We start from the raw sequence: 17,330 nt of genomic DNA on the forward strand, positions 1-17,330 counted from the left end.
ACGAGCACATCGGGATCGCGCCGCTACGCGGGCACGCGCGCGATCCCGCTCCTTCTGAAGGACGTTCCTGAACGTCCTATCAGAAGTAGATGGCTCCCACCCGGCCGTATATGTGCATTGGCCGGGTGGGAAGTGTGTCAAGCCAGCAATTAGAGGAGCTTTTTCTGCTTCAAAAAGTAACACATGTAGGTGAAATATGGATTGGAAGGGGGCAATATTTTGGCAGATAAAGTAGCCCCTGTAGCAGGAGCTGAGTGATGGGCGCATACCTAGGCGAAGAAGAGTGGTAGTTTTTTCTTTTTTTATTCTCCAACAGGCACGCGTTCTTGTTATTTGTAATTGTAAAGTTATGTATTCTTTTTAATAACAAGCCTACCTGCATTGGTTTTGCACAGATTGGTTTCCTGCTGGTGCTCTAGGCTCCTCCTCCTCTGTGTGTGACACCAGAGGAAGCCTCTTCCTATGGTGGCACACATACAGACTTGATGCTGAGCTACGGGGCTGTATGTGTCTATTGACATACACATTGGTGAGTGTGGAGATGAGTGAGAGGAAGATTGCCCCCACCCATCTCCATATCACTGCAGGGTGGAAGTGACTTCAAAAAGTCACTTCCGCCCATAGCTCTTAAAGTGCCATTTTTTTTTTCAATTTTTTTTAAATGACAACATTTTTTTTTATTGCATTTTAATGTAAATATGAGATCTGGGTCTTTTTGACCCCAGATCTTATATTTAAGAGGTCCTGTCATGCTTTTTTCTATTATAAGAGATGTTTACATTCCTAATAATAGGAATAAAAGTGACATTTTTTTTTAAAACAGTGCAAAATGTTAAAAAATGGTAAAGTAAATAAGAAAAATAATAATTAAACGCGCCTCATTCCGACGAGCTCACGTGCAGAAGCGAACGCATACGTGACTAGCACCACATATGAAAACGGTGTTCAAACCACACATGTGAGGTATCGCCGTGATCGGTAGAGCAAGAGCAATAATTCTAGCCCTAGAGCGCATTTAGGTTTAAAAAAAAACCCTAAGCATTTGCAAACACTTTAACAGCTACCCAACCAATGGCTGTTTGATAAGCTAGGGGCTGATCCACTAAATTTGATTTCACCACTAGTGATGGCCGAACGGTTCGCCCGGCGGTCGTTTCGCGGCGAATTTCCGACTTTCGCCGTCCGCGGGTTCGAACGCCTTTTTCCGTCGTTCGCCCCGGCGGACTTACGTGTTTAATGTATACAAGAACTTTAACCTTTCGTGACACGTTTATCATGTGTTACAGGACAACCAATTGAGACATGACAGCTCATGGACACTTGGACATTCCCCCTAACCTATAAATACACCCGATCCGGTGGCCATTTTACATTCTTTCTTCTGTCACTGTAGGGAAAGGATCCTGTGTGGAGTAGGGACAGAGAAAACGCTAGCTATTTGGTACACAAAAGTTCTTTTCAGGACTGGTATAGGTGTTAGGTCAGCAGCCTGAGTTTCTTTTGTCAGTTTAGATAAAGGGACAGAGCGCTGTATGCTGCTATTTTAGGGACAGCTCAGCCAGATTAGTCTTTCTTCATCATCATCATCATCATCATCATTAGCTGTTACTATCAGGTCCACAAAAGAGCTGTTCCAGCTAATCGTTCCAGCCTACTCTTTTTTGCCAATTTGTATAGGGACAGGCAGGAAGCAGTGTGTCAGGCAGTGAGGATAATTTTAAAGACTTGCTGTTACTATTAGTTCCACAAAGGTTCTTTTCAGGACTGGTATCAGTGGTACGGTAATAGGCTTGTACACGTATAATATTCTTTCTTCCAAATATAGAAAGAATATTATACTTGACTGCTGCCCTTCTGCTGCAGTCTGCTAATCATTCACAACTCACTTGTTCCACAAAGCTCTTTATCAGGACTGGTAACTTGGTCTGTCTAGGGTGCTACGGTACATAGGCTTGGGTGCGGTACAGTCTGCTGTTCTGTAAGGACCGCTATCGGTCCACAATACATAGGGTTGCCGTGCACTACTGCTGACCGCTGCCCTATACTGCAGCAGTCCTTCAGCGGTATAGGGACTGACGCACAGTCTGCTAAACACTAATACACAACCTGCTTGGTCCACAAAAGTTCTTATAAGGACTGGTAACTTGGTATAGGGTGCTACGGTACATAGGCCTGAGTGCAGTACAGTCTGCTGTTCTGTAAGGACCGCTATCGGTCCACAATACATAGGGTTGCCGTGCACTACTGCTGACCGCTGCCCTATACTGCAGCAGTCCTTCATTGGTATAGGGACTGACGTACAGTCTGCTAATCACTAACACACAACCTGCTTGGTCCACAAAAGTTCTTATAAGGACTGGTAACTTGGTATAGGGTGCTACGGTACATAGGCCTGAGTGCAGTACAGTCTGCTGTTCTGTAAGGACCGCTATCGGTCCACAATACATAGGGTTGCCGTGCACTACTGCTGACCGCTGCCCTATACTGCAGCAGTCCTTCATTGGTATAGGGACTGACGTACAGTCTGCTAATCACTAACACACAACCTGCTTGGTCCACAAAAGTTCTTATAAGGACTGGTAACTTGGTATAGGGTGCTACGGTACATAGGCCTGAGTGCGTTACAGTCTGCTGTTCTGTAAGGACCGCTATCGGTCCACAATACATAGGGTTGCCGTGCACTACTGCTGACCGCTGCCCTATACTGCAGCAGTCCTTCAGCGGTATAGGGACTGACGCACAGTCTGCTAAACACTAACACACAACCTGCTTGGTCCACAAAAGTTTTTATAAGGACTGGTAACTTGGTATAGGGTGCTACGGTACATAGGCCTGAGTGCAGTACAGTCTGCTGTTCTGTAAGGACCGCTATCGGTCCACAATACATAGGGTTGCCGTGCACTACTGCTGACCGCTGCCCTATACTGCAGCAGTCCTTCATTGGTATAGGGACTGACGTACAGTCTGCTAATCACTAACACACAACCTGCTTGGTCCACAAAAGTTCTTATAAGGACTGGTAACTTGGTATAGGGTGCTACGGTACATAGGCCTGAGTGCGTTACAGTCTGCTGTTCTGTAAGGACCGCTATCGGTCCACAATACATAGGGTTGCCGTGCACTACTGCTGACCGCTGCCCTATACTGCAGCAGTCCTTCATTGGTATAGGGACTGACGTACAGTCTGCTAATCACTAACACACAACCTGCTTGTTCCACAAAAGTTCTTATAAGGACTGGTAACTTGGTATAGGGTGCTACGGTACATAGGCTTGAGTGCGGTACAGTCTGCTGTTCTGTAAGGACCGCTATCGGTCCACAATAGATAGGGTTGACGTGCACCACTGCTGACCGCTGCCCTATACTGCAGCAGTCCTTCAGCGGTATAGGGACTGACGTACAGTCTGCTAAACACTAATACACAACCTGCTTGGTCCACAAAAGTTCTTATAAGGACTGGTAACTTGGTATAGGGTGCTACGGTACATAGGCTTGAGTGCGGTACAGTCTGCTGTTCTGTAAGGACCGCTATCGGTCCACAATAGATAGGGTTGACGTGCACCACTGCTGACCGCTGCCCTATACTGCAGCAGTCCTTCAGCGGTATAGGGACTGACGTACAGTCTGCTAAACACTAATACACAACCTGCTTGGTCCACAAAAGTTCTTATAAGGACTGGTAACTTGGTATAGGGTGCTACGGTACATAGGCTTGAGTGCGGTACAGTCTGCTGTTCTGTAAGGACCGCTATCGGTCCACAATAGATAGGGTTGACGTGCACCACTGCTGACCGCTGCCCTATACTGCAGCAGTCCTTCAGCGGTATAGGGACTGACGTACAGTCTGCTAAACACTAATACACAACCTGCTTGGTCCACAAAAGTTCTTATAAGGACTGGTAACTTGGTATAGGGTGCTACGGTACATAGGCTTGAGTGCGGTACAGTCTGCTGTTCTGTAAGGACCGCTATCGGTCCACAATAGATAGGGTTGACGTGCACCACTGCTGACCGCTCACCTATACTGCAGCAGTCCTTCAGCGGTATAGGGACTGACGTACAGTCTGCTAATCACTAACACACAACCTGCTTGTTCCACAAAAGTTCTTATAAGGACTGGTAACTTGGTATAGGGTGCTACGGTACATAGGCTTGAGTGCGGTACAGTCTGCTGTTCTGTAAGGACCGCTATCGGTCCACAATAGATAGGGTTGACGTGCACCACTGCTGACCGCTGCCCTATACTGCGGCAGTCCTTCAGCGGTATAGGGACTGACGTACAGTCTGCTAAACACTAATACACAACCTGCTTGGTCCACAAAAGTTCTTATAAGGACTGGTAACTTGGTATAGGGTGCTACGGTACATAGGCTTGAGTGCGGTACAGTCTGCTGTTCTGTAAGGACCGCTATCGGTCCACAATAGATAGGGTTGACGTGCACCACTGCTGACCGCTGCCCTATACTGCAGCAGTCCTTCAGCGGTATAGGGACTGACGTACAGTCTGCTAAACACTAATACACAACCTGCTTGGTCCACAAAAGTTCTTATAAGGACTGGTAACTTGGTATAGGGTGCTACGGTACATAGGCTTGAGTGCGGTACAGTCTGCTGTTCTGTAAGGACCGCTATCGGTCCACAATAGATAGGGTTGACGTGCACCACTGCTGACCGCTCACCTATACTGCAGCAGTCCTTCAGCGGTATAGGGACTAAGAGTTTTGTCACAGGGTCATTTAAAAAATGACATGCAGAGGAAGAGGCAGGCCCTTCCGCAGGGGTGGTAGGGGTAGGGCAGGAGCAACAGGCTTGAGCCAAAGTGGGAAGTTGCAGAAGGTGCGTTCAATTACTTTAAAGGATGCACCAGACTTGGTTGAGTGGCTCGCTCAGCCTTACTCTTCTGCACCCTCCTCATCCTCTCGATCTGCACCCTCTTCTTCACTCTCTGCTATGTGCACCCCCAAAGACACTACCACCAACAACACGACCACCACCACCACCACCACATACCTTCCGCTTGAGTCACTGGAATTATTTTCCGATCCATATCAAGAGGACATTTCTGATGCGCAGCCACTCTTGGTATTGGATCAGGAAGAGGAGGTAGCAACAAGCGCTACTCAGCAGTCTGACGCCAGTACCCAGATCAGCCCAAGGAGGAGGTTGGTCCCCGGTGTTGCTGCCTACTCTACTTATAGCGGTGGGGAAGGTGACGTTGATGATGACGTGTCTAGTGATGTCACGTGGGTGCCCACAAGAGAGGAAGAGGAGGGGAGTTCAGAGGGAGATATGGACCAGCAGATAGGGAGGAGAAGCAGCAATGACTTACATTGCACAGCAGGGACAAAGCAGACTGCAAATGTATCAGGAGCGAGTCATCGACCATGTACGGTCACATCTGGCGCTCCCAGGACACCGGCACATGGCTCCGCAGTGTGGGCTTTTTTTAACGTGTCCGCTGCTGACAATAGCGTTGCCATCTGCAATCTTTGCAGTCAACGCGTTAGTCGCGGTAAGCCCAATACTCACCTAGGGACGACCGCCTTAAGAAGGCACATGAGCAGCCATCACCGAGCCCAGTGGGAGCAACGGAACACACAAAGCCACACTGCAGGCTCTCACCGTCCAGCCTCGTCTTCTACTTCTCCTTCTCCTCTCTCCTCACAATTGTCCTCCACTCCACCTTCCATCACGCCAAGCTCACATTTTTCTGCAAAAAGGCAGGCTTCCGTGGGCCTAATGTTTGAGCGTAAAAAAATGATGACGCCGGATAACCCTCTTGCCCAACGGTTGGCGGCTGGCTTGTCAGAACTCATAGCCCGCCAACTACTGCCATATAAACTGGTGGACTCGGAGGCCTTTCGCAAATTTGTGGCCATTGGAACACCACAATGGAAGGTCCCAGGAAGGAAGTATTTCTCAGAGAAGGGCATCCCAGAGCTATATGGCCATGTTCAGCGGCAAGTGAATGTATCTCTGGCACACAGTGTCGGTGCCAAGATACATCTGACCACAGACACGTGGTCTAGCAAACACGGGCAGGGAAGGTATATCAGTTTTACTGCCCACTGGGTGAACCTTCTGACGGCCGTCAAGCATGTAACCCGTGGCACCCGTGTAGATTTGGTTTTACCGCCACGGATTGCATGCAGGCCTGACTCTTCTTCTCCTCCTCCTACTCCATCCTCCTCCCTCTCCTCCTCAGCTGCCTCCTCCTTTTCCGCTGCTAGCGTCTCTTCCACTGCACCGCCCAAGCTCCCCAGAACCTATTCCACATGCCAGGTGAGACGTTGCCATGCCGTGCTGCGTCTGTTGTGCCTGGAAGCAAAGAGCCACACTGGCCCGGCACTCCTTTCAGCTTTGCGTTCACAGGCAGATGAGTGGCTAACACCGCTCAATTTGACAGTTGGTAAAGTGGTGTGTGACAACGGTGCCAATCTGCTTAGCGCATTGAAACAGGGCAAAATCACGCACGTGCCGTGCATGGCACACGTCTTAAACTTGGTCGTGCAGCGATTCCTTGTCAAATACCCTGGGGTCCAGGACATCTTGCGGCAGGCAAGGAAAATCTCGGCCCATTTCAGAAGATCTTACACGGCCATGGCTCGCCTTGCTGACATTCAGCGGCGACACCATCTGCCGGTCAGACGTCTTATTTGCGATTGCCCGACGCGATGGAACTCAACCTTCTATATGCTTGATAGGCTGCTCCAGCAGAAACGTGCAGTTAACGTCTACCTGTATGAACTCTGCGAAAGAAACGGTTCTGGGGAGCTGGGTTTTTTTTCACCGCGCCAGTGGCTGCTCATGCGCGACACATGCAGACTTCTGCGGCCATTTGAGGAGATCACCAAACTGGTCAGTCGCAGCCATGGCGCCATCAGTGACATGGTACCTTATGCCTTCTTTCTGGAGCGTGCATTGCGTCGTGTCATTGATCAGGCTGTGGAGGAGCAGGAGCGGGAAGATGAGGAAGTCGCAATGCTGGATGAATTCCCAGGGGGGGCTACTCTATCTGAGACAAGTCAACAACAGGAGTCTGATGAGGAGTCAGAGGAGGATGGTGCCGGGGCGGATGAGCAGGAGCAAGAAGAGCATGCTTTAAACCTTTCTGGGATCCCTGTTGTGCGAGGATGGGGAGAGGAGAATGAAGAGGACGACATTATCCTGGATGATGAGCAGGAGCCAGGCCACCACACCGCTTCCACTTTAGTGCAAATGGGGGCCTTCATGCTCCAGTGTTTTAATAGGGACCCCCGTATAAAAAGCATGAGGGTCAAGGACCAGTACTGGGTGGCAACGTACTTAGACCCCCGGTACAAACACAAAATGGCGGAAATGTTACCGCCGTCGCAGAGGGCTGTCAGAATGCAGCACTTCCAGGCCTTGCTTCGAGAAATGCTGCATTCTGCTTTTGCGTGCGCTGGCAGAGGAGCAATTCCCACTCCCAGAGAAGGATTTGCGGGTACCAATCCAACAGCGCCTGCAAGAAGAGGCCGGTTTGAAGATGTGTTGGTGACTTCGGATATGAGGTCATTCTTTCAGCCGACCCATCGACAGGTGTCATCCGGATCCAGCATCAGGGAACGCCTAGACCGTCAGGTGTCCGACTACATTGGGTTAACGGCCGATGTGGACGCTCTGAGGAGTGATGAACCCCTAGACTACTGGGTGGGCAGGCTTGACCTCTGGCCAGAGCTTGCCCAATTTGCAATCGAACTGTTGGCTTGCCCCTCATCCAGTGTCCTGTCCGAAAGGACGTTCAGCGCAGCAGGGGGGATTGTGACCGATAAGCGTACTCGCCTAGCTCACCACAGTGTTAACTACCTCACATTTCTAAAAATGAATGAGGCATGGATCTCGGAGGAATTCAACACATGTGATCAGTAGACCATGTATATGTCTATAAACAATTTTTGGAATCAAGCACACAGACCTTCTTAATTCATTTGGCTCACTTCCCTGACCCAAAAAAGCACACCGTACTATATGCCCCTACCCTCCTCTTTGAAGAGGTTGAGCGGTGTCATATTTCTACTGGGGCTGCTTATTATGAGGGGTTCCCACCATCCCTGTGCTGTGCTGACTTCCTCCTGGGTGTTCTTATTATGAGGGGCTCCCACCATCCCTGTGCTGTGCTGACTTCCTCCTGGGGGTTCTTATTATGAGGGGATCACACCATCCCTGTGCTGTGCTGACTTCCTCCTGGGGCTGCTTACGGTGCTGCTGTCAGCGCTGTATGTCACGGAGCTGCTGTCAGCGCTGTATGTCACGGAGCTGCTGTCAGCGCTGTATGTCACGGAGCTGCTGTCAGCGCTGTATGTCACGGAGCTGCTGTCAGCGCTGTATGTCACGGAGCTGCTGTCAGCGCTGTATGTCACGGAGCTGCTGTCAGCGCTGTATGTCACGGAGCTGCTGTCAGCGCTGTATGTCACGGAGCTGCTGTCAGCGCTGTATGTCACGGAGCTGCTGTCAGCGCTGTATGTCACGGAGCTGCTGTCAGCGCTGTATGTCACGGTGCTGCTGTCAGCGCTGTATGTCACGGAGCTGCTGTCAGCGCTGTATGTCACGGAGCTGCTGTCAGTGCTGTATGTCACGGAGCTGCTGTCAGCGCTGTATGTCACGGAGCTGCTGTCAGCGCTGTATGTCACGGAGCTGCTGTCAGCGCTGTATGTCACGGTGCTGCTGTCAGCGCTGTATGTCACGGAGCTGCTGTCAGCGCTGTATGTCACGGAGCTGCTGTCAGCGCTGTATGTCACGGAGCTGCTGTCAGCGCTGTATGTCACGGAGCTGCTGTCAGCGCTGTATGTCACGGAGCTGCTGTCAGCGCTGTATGTCACGGTGCTGATGTCAGTGCTCTGTATTACGGTGCTGCTGTCAGTGCTCTGTATCTCCTGCACCCTCTTGTTTGCCTACCCTGGTCCCTGACCTTCCCTCTCCTCCATTGCCTTCATTAGCTCCATAGTCCTGAATTGTCAGAACAATTTCCCAAATAAAAAAAAAATGCTTGTAGTTATCGATCCCAAATTCACCTCATACATGTATTATGCTATTGTCCAGGTGGTGGGACTACGTGCTACCCCCTAATAATTACCCCGTGGCCGCAAATTCGACCTAAAGGTTTGCGAAATTCGCCTCCCATTGAAGTCAATGGAGCCCGCGGCGAACGGTCGTTTTCGCGAACGTTTGTGTCCGTTCGCGTTTCGCGTTCGCGAAACGTCCCGTCGGAAGTTCGTCCATCACTATTCACCACTAGATATGCCTCTTTGTATTCCTGTGGGGCAAAGTTCTGAGAGGTTTCCCATTATACACACCTGACTATATCAGGTTCCTGTTCAACTGTGGAGAGCTTATGTATAAACCCGATTTTTATGAAACAGTGAAAAATAAGTATTTTATTTGACTAAAGTAAGCCGATGATGTATGACACTCTCACCATCAGGTAGGAAAGTTTCTACTGAAGAAGAGTTCCTTATTGCATATAGAATTGGTTCTTTGAAGAGAGTTATATCATATACAATATTACCCATATATGTTGTATACAACTACACATTTCATTTATGTTGCAAAACATTTAGGCAAAAAGTAAACTTAGTTAATATATTTGTAGGTTTTGGAAGAGGAAAAGGAGCAGTGGATACAGGAAAAATCATCCCTTCTCAATGAACTTCAAGAATTAAAAGAGAAATTGGGACAGGAAAAGGTACTTAAAGGATATATAAAGTCACAGCATACACTTTCATTTAATAACACCAGCAATGTAATACAGACAATATTTATATTTAACAATCCAATACAAGCTTACTTTAAAAAAATCTCCTTTCATGTTGTGCTTGTTATCTGGTCATCTCTTTCCACATCTTCCTGGATGCCCTTCATGCCTTTCAGTTTCTCCTTTGCTGTTTACTCTCAATTTCTAAGGACTACATATCCCATGGTACCCTGCTGCCTGCAAGTAGTGATGACACCATAGTGTGTTTCCTGCACCAACTCCTCCTCCTCAATCGTCTTCTTCTTAATACTTCTGTCGTTCAAAAAGCAGGCTCTGTGAAATATTTGACAGCAGTGTAAAACAACATATTGAATACCTGTCAAATTCAAAGAAGTAAATGTGTGGGGTTCTTTAAAAAGTACTGTACATTGCATTGAAAAATTGTTTTAGATTAATAGGAGTAAGCTGGAAATAATTGAATTTCAATCAAAAAAGAAGACGACCTATTCCTAGTAAACAAGCGTTCATGTGACAGTGAAATTTGAATATACAAACCCTGTTTGGGTATAAAAAAGGGGCCAATTAAGGCTACAGCTGCCACCATATACCCAGCCCAAAAGGCAAGTAAAACACATAAAACAAAATAGTGTAACGGACCCAGGTGTGCTAATCAGAAGTGCATACATATACACATTTATTTTTAGTTTTAATCCATAATGTGTTGCAGAGGGGTGCTGTGTAAATCACACTGAATATCGTGAGAAAGTCTATGACACTTTTTCAGTGAAATAAGGCTGCTGTCGCTAACACCTTCACATATGCAGAGAAGCAGGGGGTGCAGATTGCCCCCCCCACATATAAAACTCTTACCGGAACACTTGAACACTGCGTATAAACACTTGAACACTGCGTATAAATATCTGAGTATTGTATGAACAAGCTCTCCAGGGGTATTTCCTCTACGAGTCCCGTTGATACCAGACAGCTGGATCTCTCAATCAGGAAGTCATTAGGCTATGCATGCAAAATTGGCATATAGTCACATGTAGTCAGCAAGAGCGATCGGGATCGTTATGGCTTCTCCTACCCCACTGAGCCTGTCTTTCCAGCAGAAGTCACTACTGTGTCCCCGAACAACGTGTTGATGTCACTACTGTTCGTCACATGGCTCCACGCTGACGTGTTTCGTCATTCACATCATCTGAGGGTGTGGCCATACAACGAACGTACCCTTATATACTAGAGTTTGGCTGGGAATATTTAACCTCTTACATTATACGGTCTCCTCTCTAAGCTGAAGTGTCGATACAACAGCAGAGGTAACATGATCAGCTAGCTGAGACGTACGGGAGCCACAAATCTCTGCATGGTCGGAAGGCAACCCCACACACGTACTACTGCCCGTGGATCAATCACCTGTATAACTTAACCATAGTAATCATCCCAACAGTATTAACGCATGATAATATAATACCTAAATATAAAAATACATATAAAATGCATTCACTTTTATAATGGTAATTATACATGATTATATAGTACAATCATATACATCGTATACTAAATACACGTAACCAATTGGGCAACGATCAGAGCAAAATAAATGACTATCACAATAGAAAAAAAATCATACTGATTTTAATTGTAAACTAAAAGATGGATATAAAACACAGATATATAAATATAAAATGTATAAATAGGAGTAAATGAGCTCCACACTTGACTTTACATTATATAGCCCCCCTTGGCATATACCATTATACAGTAGTTGGCATCTCTTACATAGTTATAAAAAAAAATGGTCAATCCTCAAAAAATGATGCCATAAAGTAAAACTAATGTCTCGTACACACGATCAAACAATCAGGTGGAAAAACAATCCCGCCATGTGTGGGCTCCAGCGGATTTTTTTTTACCCAAAAGTCTGGCGGACTAAGGCCGCGTACACACGGGCGGACTGTTCGCTCAACTTTGTCCGCTGAACAGTGTTTCAGCGGACAGTCCGCTCGTGTGTGGGGCTTCAGCGGACAGTTTCAGCGGACAGTTTGACGAACAAAGTTTTTCGGAAATTCCGAAAAACTGTCCGCTGAAACTTGGTTTGAGCGGACAGTCCGCCCGTGTGTGGGCCACTTTCGAAATGAGCAAACTGTTCCCGCTCTGAGGAAAGTCCGCTCATTTCGAGCGCGTCTCCAGGTAGGCGGGGCCCGCGAAGGAGACGTCGCGGGTCCCGCCGCCTGGTATGGACTTAAAGGGGAACCCCAACGCCGAAAAAAATCGGCGTGGGGGTCCCCCTAAAGTCCACAACAGACCCTTGTCCGAGCACGCTACCCGGCCGGCCAGGAAAGGGGGGCGAGCGAGCGCGCCCCCCCTCCCGAGCCGTACCAGGCCGCGTGCCCTCAACATGGGGGGTGCCTTGGGGAAGGGGGGGCCCCACCCCAAAGCACCTTGTCCCCATGTTGATGAGGACAAGGGCCTCTTCCCAACAACCCTGGCCGTTGGTTGTCGGGGTCTGCGGGCGGGGGGCTTATCGGAATCCGGGAGCCCCCTTTAATAAGGGGGCCCCCGGATACCGGCCCCCCACCCTATGTGAATGAGTATGGGGTACAATGTACCCCTACCCATTCACCTGTAAAATAAAAGTACCCCAAAAAAAAACACAACACACGAGATAAAATATTTTATTGCACAGCTCCGGGGGTCTTCCGTCTTCGGGGGTCTTCTCGCCGGACTCCTCCGCTATCTTCTTGTAGCTCTTTTGCTAGCGGAGGAGTCCGGCTTTCTTCCTCCCCGCCGCCGGCCTCTTCTCCCGACTTCGGGGGTCTTGTCCCCCTCTTCGGTTCTTCTGCCGGGCCACCGCGCCTTCTTATAGCTCTTTTACAGGCGGTGGCCCGGTCTTCTGTCGCCGCTGTCGCCTTCCGGTCGCCTTCCGTTCTTCTTCTTGTTGTTGTTGTTGTTCTTCTTCTTCTCCAGGAGATGTTGACACGTCGCTCTCTCCGGCCGGAATGGCAGAGCCGCGCTGTGCGGCCACTTATATAGTGACAATGGGGCGGTGTCACATGGTATATGTCACATGGAAAAATCGGCGTGGGGGTCCCCCCAGGTCCATATCAGACCCTTATCCGAGCACGCTACCTGGCCGGCCAGGAAAGGGGATGGGGACGAGCGAGCGCCCCCCCTCCTGAGCCATACCAGGCCACGTGCCCTCAACATGGGGGGGTGCCACGCGGCCCCCCCACTCCAAAGCACCTTGTCCCCATGTTGATGAGGACAAGGGCCTCTTCCCGACAACCCTGGCCGTTGGTTGTCGTGGTCTGCGGGGGGGGGGGCTTATCGGAATCCGGGAGCCCCCTTTAATAAGGGGGCCCCCGGATCCCGGCCCCCCACCCTATGTAAATGAGTATGGGGTACCCCTACCCATTCACCTGTGAAAAAAGTAAAAAAAAAAAAACACAACACACAGGGGTTAAAATAGTTTATTGCACAGACTCCCCCACTATCTTCTGCTCTTTTGCTAGCTCTTTCACTAGCGGAGGAGCCTGGCTTTCTTCTTCGCCGCCGCCCTCTTCTTCCGACTTCGGGGGTCTTGTCCCCCTCTTTGGGGGTCTTGAGCCCCTCTTCGGTTCTCGGTCCTGGTCTCGGTTTCGGCATAAGGGTTCTCCTTTAAGTCCATACCAAGTGACGGATCCAGCAACACCTCCTTCGCTGGCCCCGGCTACCTGGAGACGCACTCAAAATGAGCGGACTTTCCTCGGCGTGTGTGGGCGAGTCCGTTCATTTCAAAAGTCCGGCGGATCGTCCGGCAGACTTAGTACGCCATATTAGTCTGCTGAAAAAGTGCCGTGTGTGGGCAAGTAGCTCGTTCGGAAAGTCTGGCAGACAGTCCGGCGGAAAGTCCGCCAGACTAAGTCTGCCGGATAGTCTGCTACGTGTGTACGCGGCATAAGGGATACACTTCACATTAAAATATAAATTAGTCAGCAATTGTGCTTGAGCCGACATGGAATAAGATCAACGGCTTACCTATCTTCCTAGCTGCCTCATTTTCCTCTTTTTGAATATTGGAGAAAACGGGAGTACCAAATAGGCAAAACCATAAAAATTAGAATACAGTAAAAATAAGGTAAAAATATAAATATATAGGGGCCTTGCCCATATACTGTCTCAAAAATTACTGATGAAACAATTAACGTCCAGGTCTAAATTCAAGACACTGGGCGTAAGTGTGTTCATCAAAAATTTCCAGCGTGTTTCACTCTTAGCCCTTGTACACACGGTCGGAGAATCTGTCGGAATGTGTCCTATCGGACCGTTTTGTCGGTTTATCTGACTGTGTGTGGTATGCATCGGACTGATTCCGTCGGAATATCCGTCGGACCCAATTTTCCAACTTGTTGGAAATATTTTCCGACCAACTGGTTCGATCGGACATACTCCAATCATGTGTAGAGAATTTTGATCAGACCAAGTGCCACGCATGCTCAGATCAAATTCCTACATCAAAGCTATTGGCTACTAGCCTGAACGTAGTCCCATCGTAACGAAAATACGTCATCACGTTCTGAATGATCTGATTTTTCGACAACTTTGTCTGACCGTGTGTATGCAACAGTTTCGGACAAGATCCGACGGGCAAAATCTGACGGACAAAATCCGACGGATTTGGTTGTCGAAATCTCCGACCGTGTGTACAGGGGCTTAGATATTTCACGTATTAGGTTAGAACCCCATTTGGGTGAACCCTATAAACCCCCAAAACTTAAGACCAGACGGATCTTGGTTTTAATGGTTCTTAAAGTGCATGGAAACGCTGTGATATTTAAACCCAATCTCTATGTTATGTATGTGTTCCGAAATTCCCTTTTTAGGGTTCTTTTCATACAGCCCACATACATCAAATTACATGACCACTTTATAACGTACACCACATGAGTAGTGCTACAAGTTATAAAATCTGAAATCTTAAAAGTTTTATTGTTACCACTAGAAGTGAATTCAGTAAATCCTTGAATAGGGTGGTTGACTTAGAACAAGTTTGACATCTCCTACAAGCAAAGAAACCCGCACGATCCAAAACATAACAGGTCTCACAGGTGGATCTAGCACTTTTTTAACCACCCTGTCCCCAAAATTACTCAGATATTTATGCGCAGTGTTTTCCGGTAAGAGTTTTATATGTGAAGGAAAACTGCACCCCCTGTTTCTGTGCACGTACGGAGGTGTTAATGACAACAACCTTATATCACTGAATCAAAGTATTATGGACTTTCTCACTCTCTTCTGTGTGATTTACACAGCACCCATCTGCAACACATTATGGGTAAAATAAACGTGTATATGTATGTGTATATGTATGTACTTCTGATTAGCACACTGTGAAGATTATAGTGTGTATAGAACTGCCTGGGTCTGTTAGACTTTATTTTGTTTTAATTGAAATTCAATGTGGAGAAGAATATATGATTTTTAACTTTTGAGCATAGATACAATTAAACTATCCCTAAAATCAAAATATTTATCCTGCCTGTACATGCGTCTTCTTCTCAAATCAATCAAGATTTGCTAATGTTTATCTTATGATTCTTATTGTATTTTAATCACAATGGTTTATAGAAAGTATCTATGAAAAGCTAACATCATCTACGTTAGTAAATCAACCCAATAGACCTGCATTGTGAGAAATGATTATTAAAGCACACGCATTGCTACCAAAGTATATGTATGGTTTGAACTAAAATGGCTGGCCCTTGTACATAAAAATTACAAACTGTAAACAGAAACAAGATTTTATACTTCAAGATTATCTCTATTTACACATCTATTTCAATTAAACATTATTTAAAAAGAGTGCACATTCCTTTTAAAACTTAAAGTGGAGTTCCACCCAAAAATGGAACTTCCGCTTTAAGTGACCCATTTGGGGGGGGAGCGAATACCCTCTTTATAGAGGCATCCAGGTCCCACTTCCTCCCATGGCTCCGCAGCACAGAAAGGAAGCTCACCTCTCCCTCCCTGTAACCTTCTGGGACATGTCACAGGTCCCAGAAGATTGCCCGGCCATTCGCAGCACACAGCGCAGCTCGCGCATGCGCAGTGCATGTCCGGCTGTGAAGCCGGACGCCCACAATAAGAATGCCGGCATCATGGAGAGGAGAAGGAGAGGAGCGGGGCTTCGTATGCCCGCATCGCTGGACCATGGGCTAAGTGAGTGTCTGATTATTAAAAGTCAGCAGCTACACTTTTTGTAGCTGCTGACTTGTATTTTTTTTTCAGCGGAACCCTGCTTTAAAAAAAAAAAAAGTATTGTGATTATGAAGAGGTAAAAAAAAACTGTAAGGTTATAGCTGTCCCTTCAATGTTCATTTTTTTTAAAATTCTAATATAACATTATTATGTTCTTATTTCAGATTTAACACTGTATGGCTTGAGCTGTATTTTCAAGGAAATTGGCTTCAGTTGCTCAGGTCCTTTACCGAATGATGTCACTATTCTTTGGATGTCAGAAACATATACATTTCATGCCAAGACATATGCAAAATATAGCAACCAGCCTATCAAGTTGGTACCAGAATTTCTATCTACATCAAAGAACATCTCTGGAATGACATGGTTAGCATCTCTCTAAGCAGTTGCGAAAAGGAAATAAATATATTTGAATATATTAAAATGGTACCTTAATTAGTGAATCATTATTTGAGTACATTTTGCAGTTACGGTAGGTAGAAAAATTTATATGAATGCTACCGCTTGTAAACCAAGAAACCAACCCCCTTGGTCTCTCAATACCCCCATCATACCCACACATAATGACCTCTAAAATTGTAGGGCGGGAGGAAGCGAAGTTCCTTACCCTCTCTCTTCCTCGTGGTAACTGTGCCCTCCCCTTCCTTTCCGTCTCACTTCCTCCCCCAGCTCCACCCCCTCCATGTAGAACTGCCAGCCCTGCTACATGTACCTTCTCCCTACACTTAATTCCCTGTAACAAGCCCCATTAACCCCTGTCATGCCGGCCCTCCGCTGAATTACCTTTGGTAATACTCCGGGCCTCTCTATAAAGACAAGAGACAGGTCCGCATTCAGAAAATAACCCTCATTTTCAGGTACGCATGCTGTTTATGGTCACAAGAATGAAAAAGTGGAAATCTATTCAACTAAATGAGACTAATTTGTGTAAACATAACACTAATGAAAACTGTACATATCTGCTGCAGTAGAAAGTCTTTCAGCTATAATTGCATAATTAAGAAGATATCAGAAACTATTGTCAGATTAATTCCAGAATAATTAACAGGTTTGCATCTACTTTTCCCACCATTTCACATGTCCTGAGTTGGGTGCTGGATTATTACTCAGTAAAGTTTATCACATTGTTTTAGCATAGTAACCATTCATTAGAAGAGCATTAGTATGGCAATATTGTTTTAATCATAAATAGACCATGTTTCTAAGGTTTTGTAAAGTATGTGGTCTCATACTTTTATATGGGTACAGAATTCTTTAGTGACCTTAAGTACAATGTTTTCATATTTTATATTGGGTAAATCATATGTAGCGCCTCCCTTGGTCTTCTAAAGGCACTGTGTAACCTCCAGATGCAGGGGGTAAGCTAGCGTTTACCCAA

General features: G+C 47.1%; 1 protein-coding gene across 1 annotated transcript in view; it reads left to right on the forward strand.

The window, feature by feature from the left end:
* Window positions 1-16,346, forward strand: part of LOC143975837 (uncharacterized) — a 140,873-nt gene extending 124,527 nt beyond the window's left edge. The window contains exons 9-10 of the mRNA XM_077478401.1: window positions 9,611-9,703; window positions 16,117-16,346. Of these exons, the coding sequence (XP_077334527.1) occupies window positions 9,611-9,703; window positions 16,117-16,122 (99 nt within the window). The 3' untranslated portion in view covers window positions 16,123-16,346. The remainder of the gene's footprint in view (window positions 1-9,610; window positions 9,704-16,116) is intronic.
* The last annotated feature ends 984 nt before the right edge of the window (window positions 16,347-17,330 follow it).

This window comes from Lithobates pipiens, unplaced genomic scaffold, assembly GCF_037356315.1.
Source record: "Lithobates pipiens isolate NorthernLeopardFrog02 unplaced genomic scaffold, aLitPip1_a1.2 Scaffold_13, whole genome shotgun sequence".
NCBI lineage: Eukaryota > Metazoa > Chordata > Amphibia > Anura > Ranidae > Lithobates > Lithobates pipiens.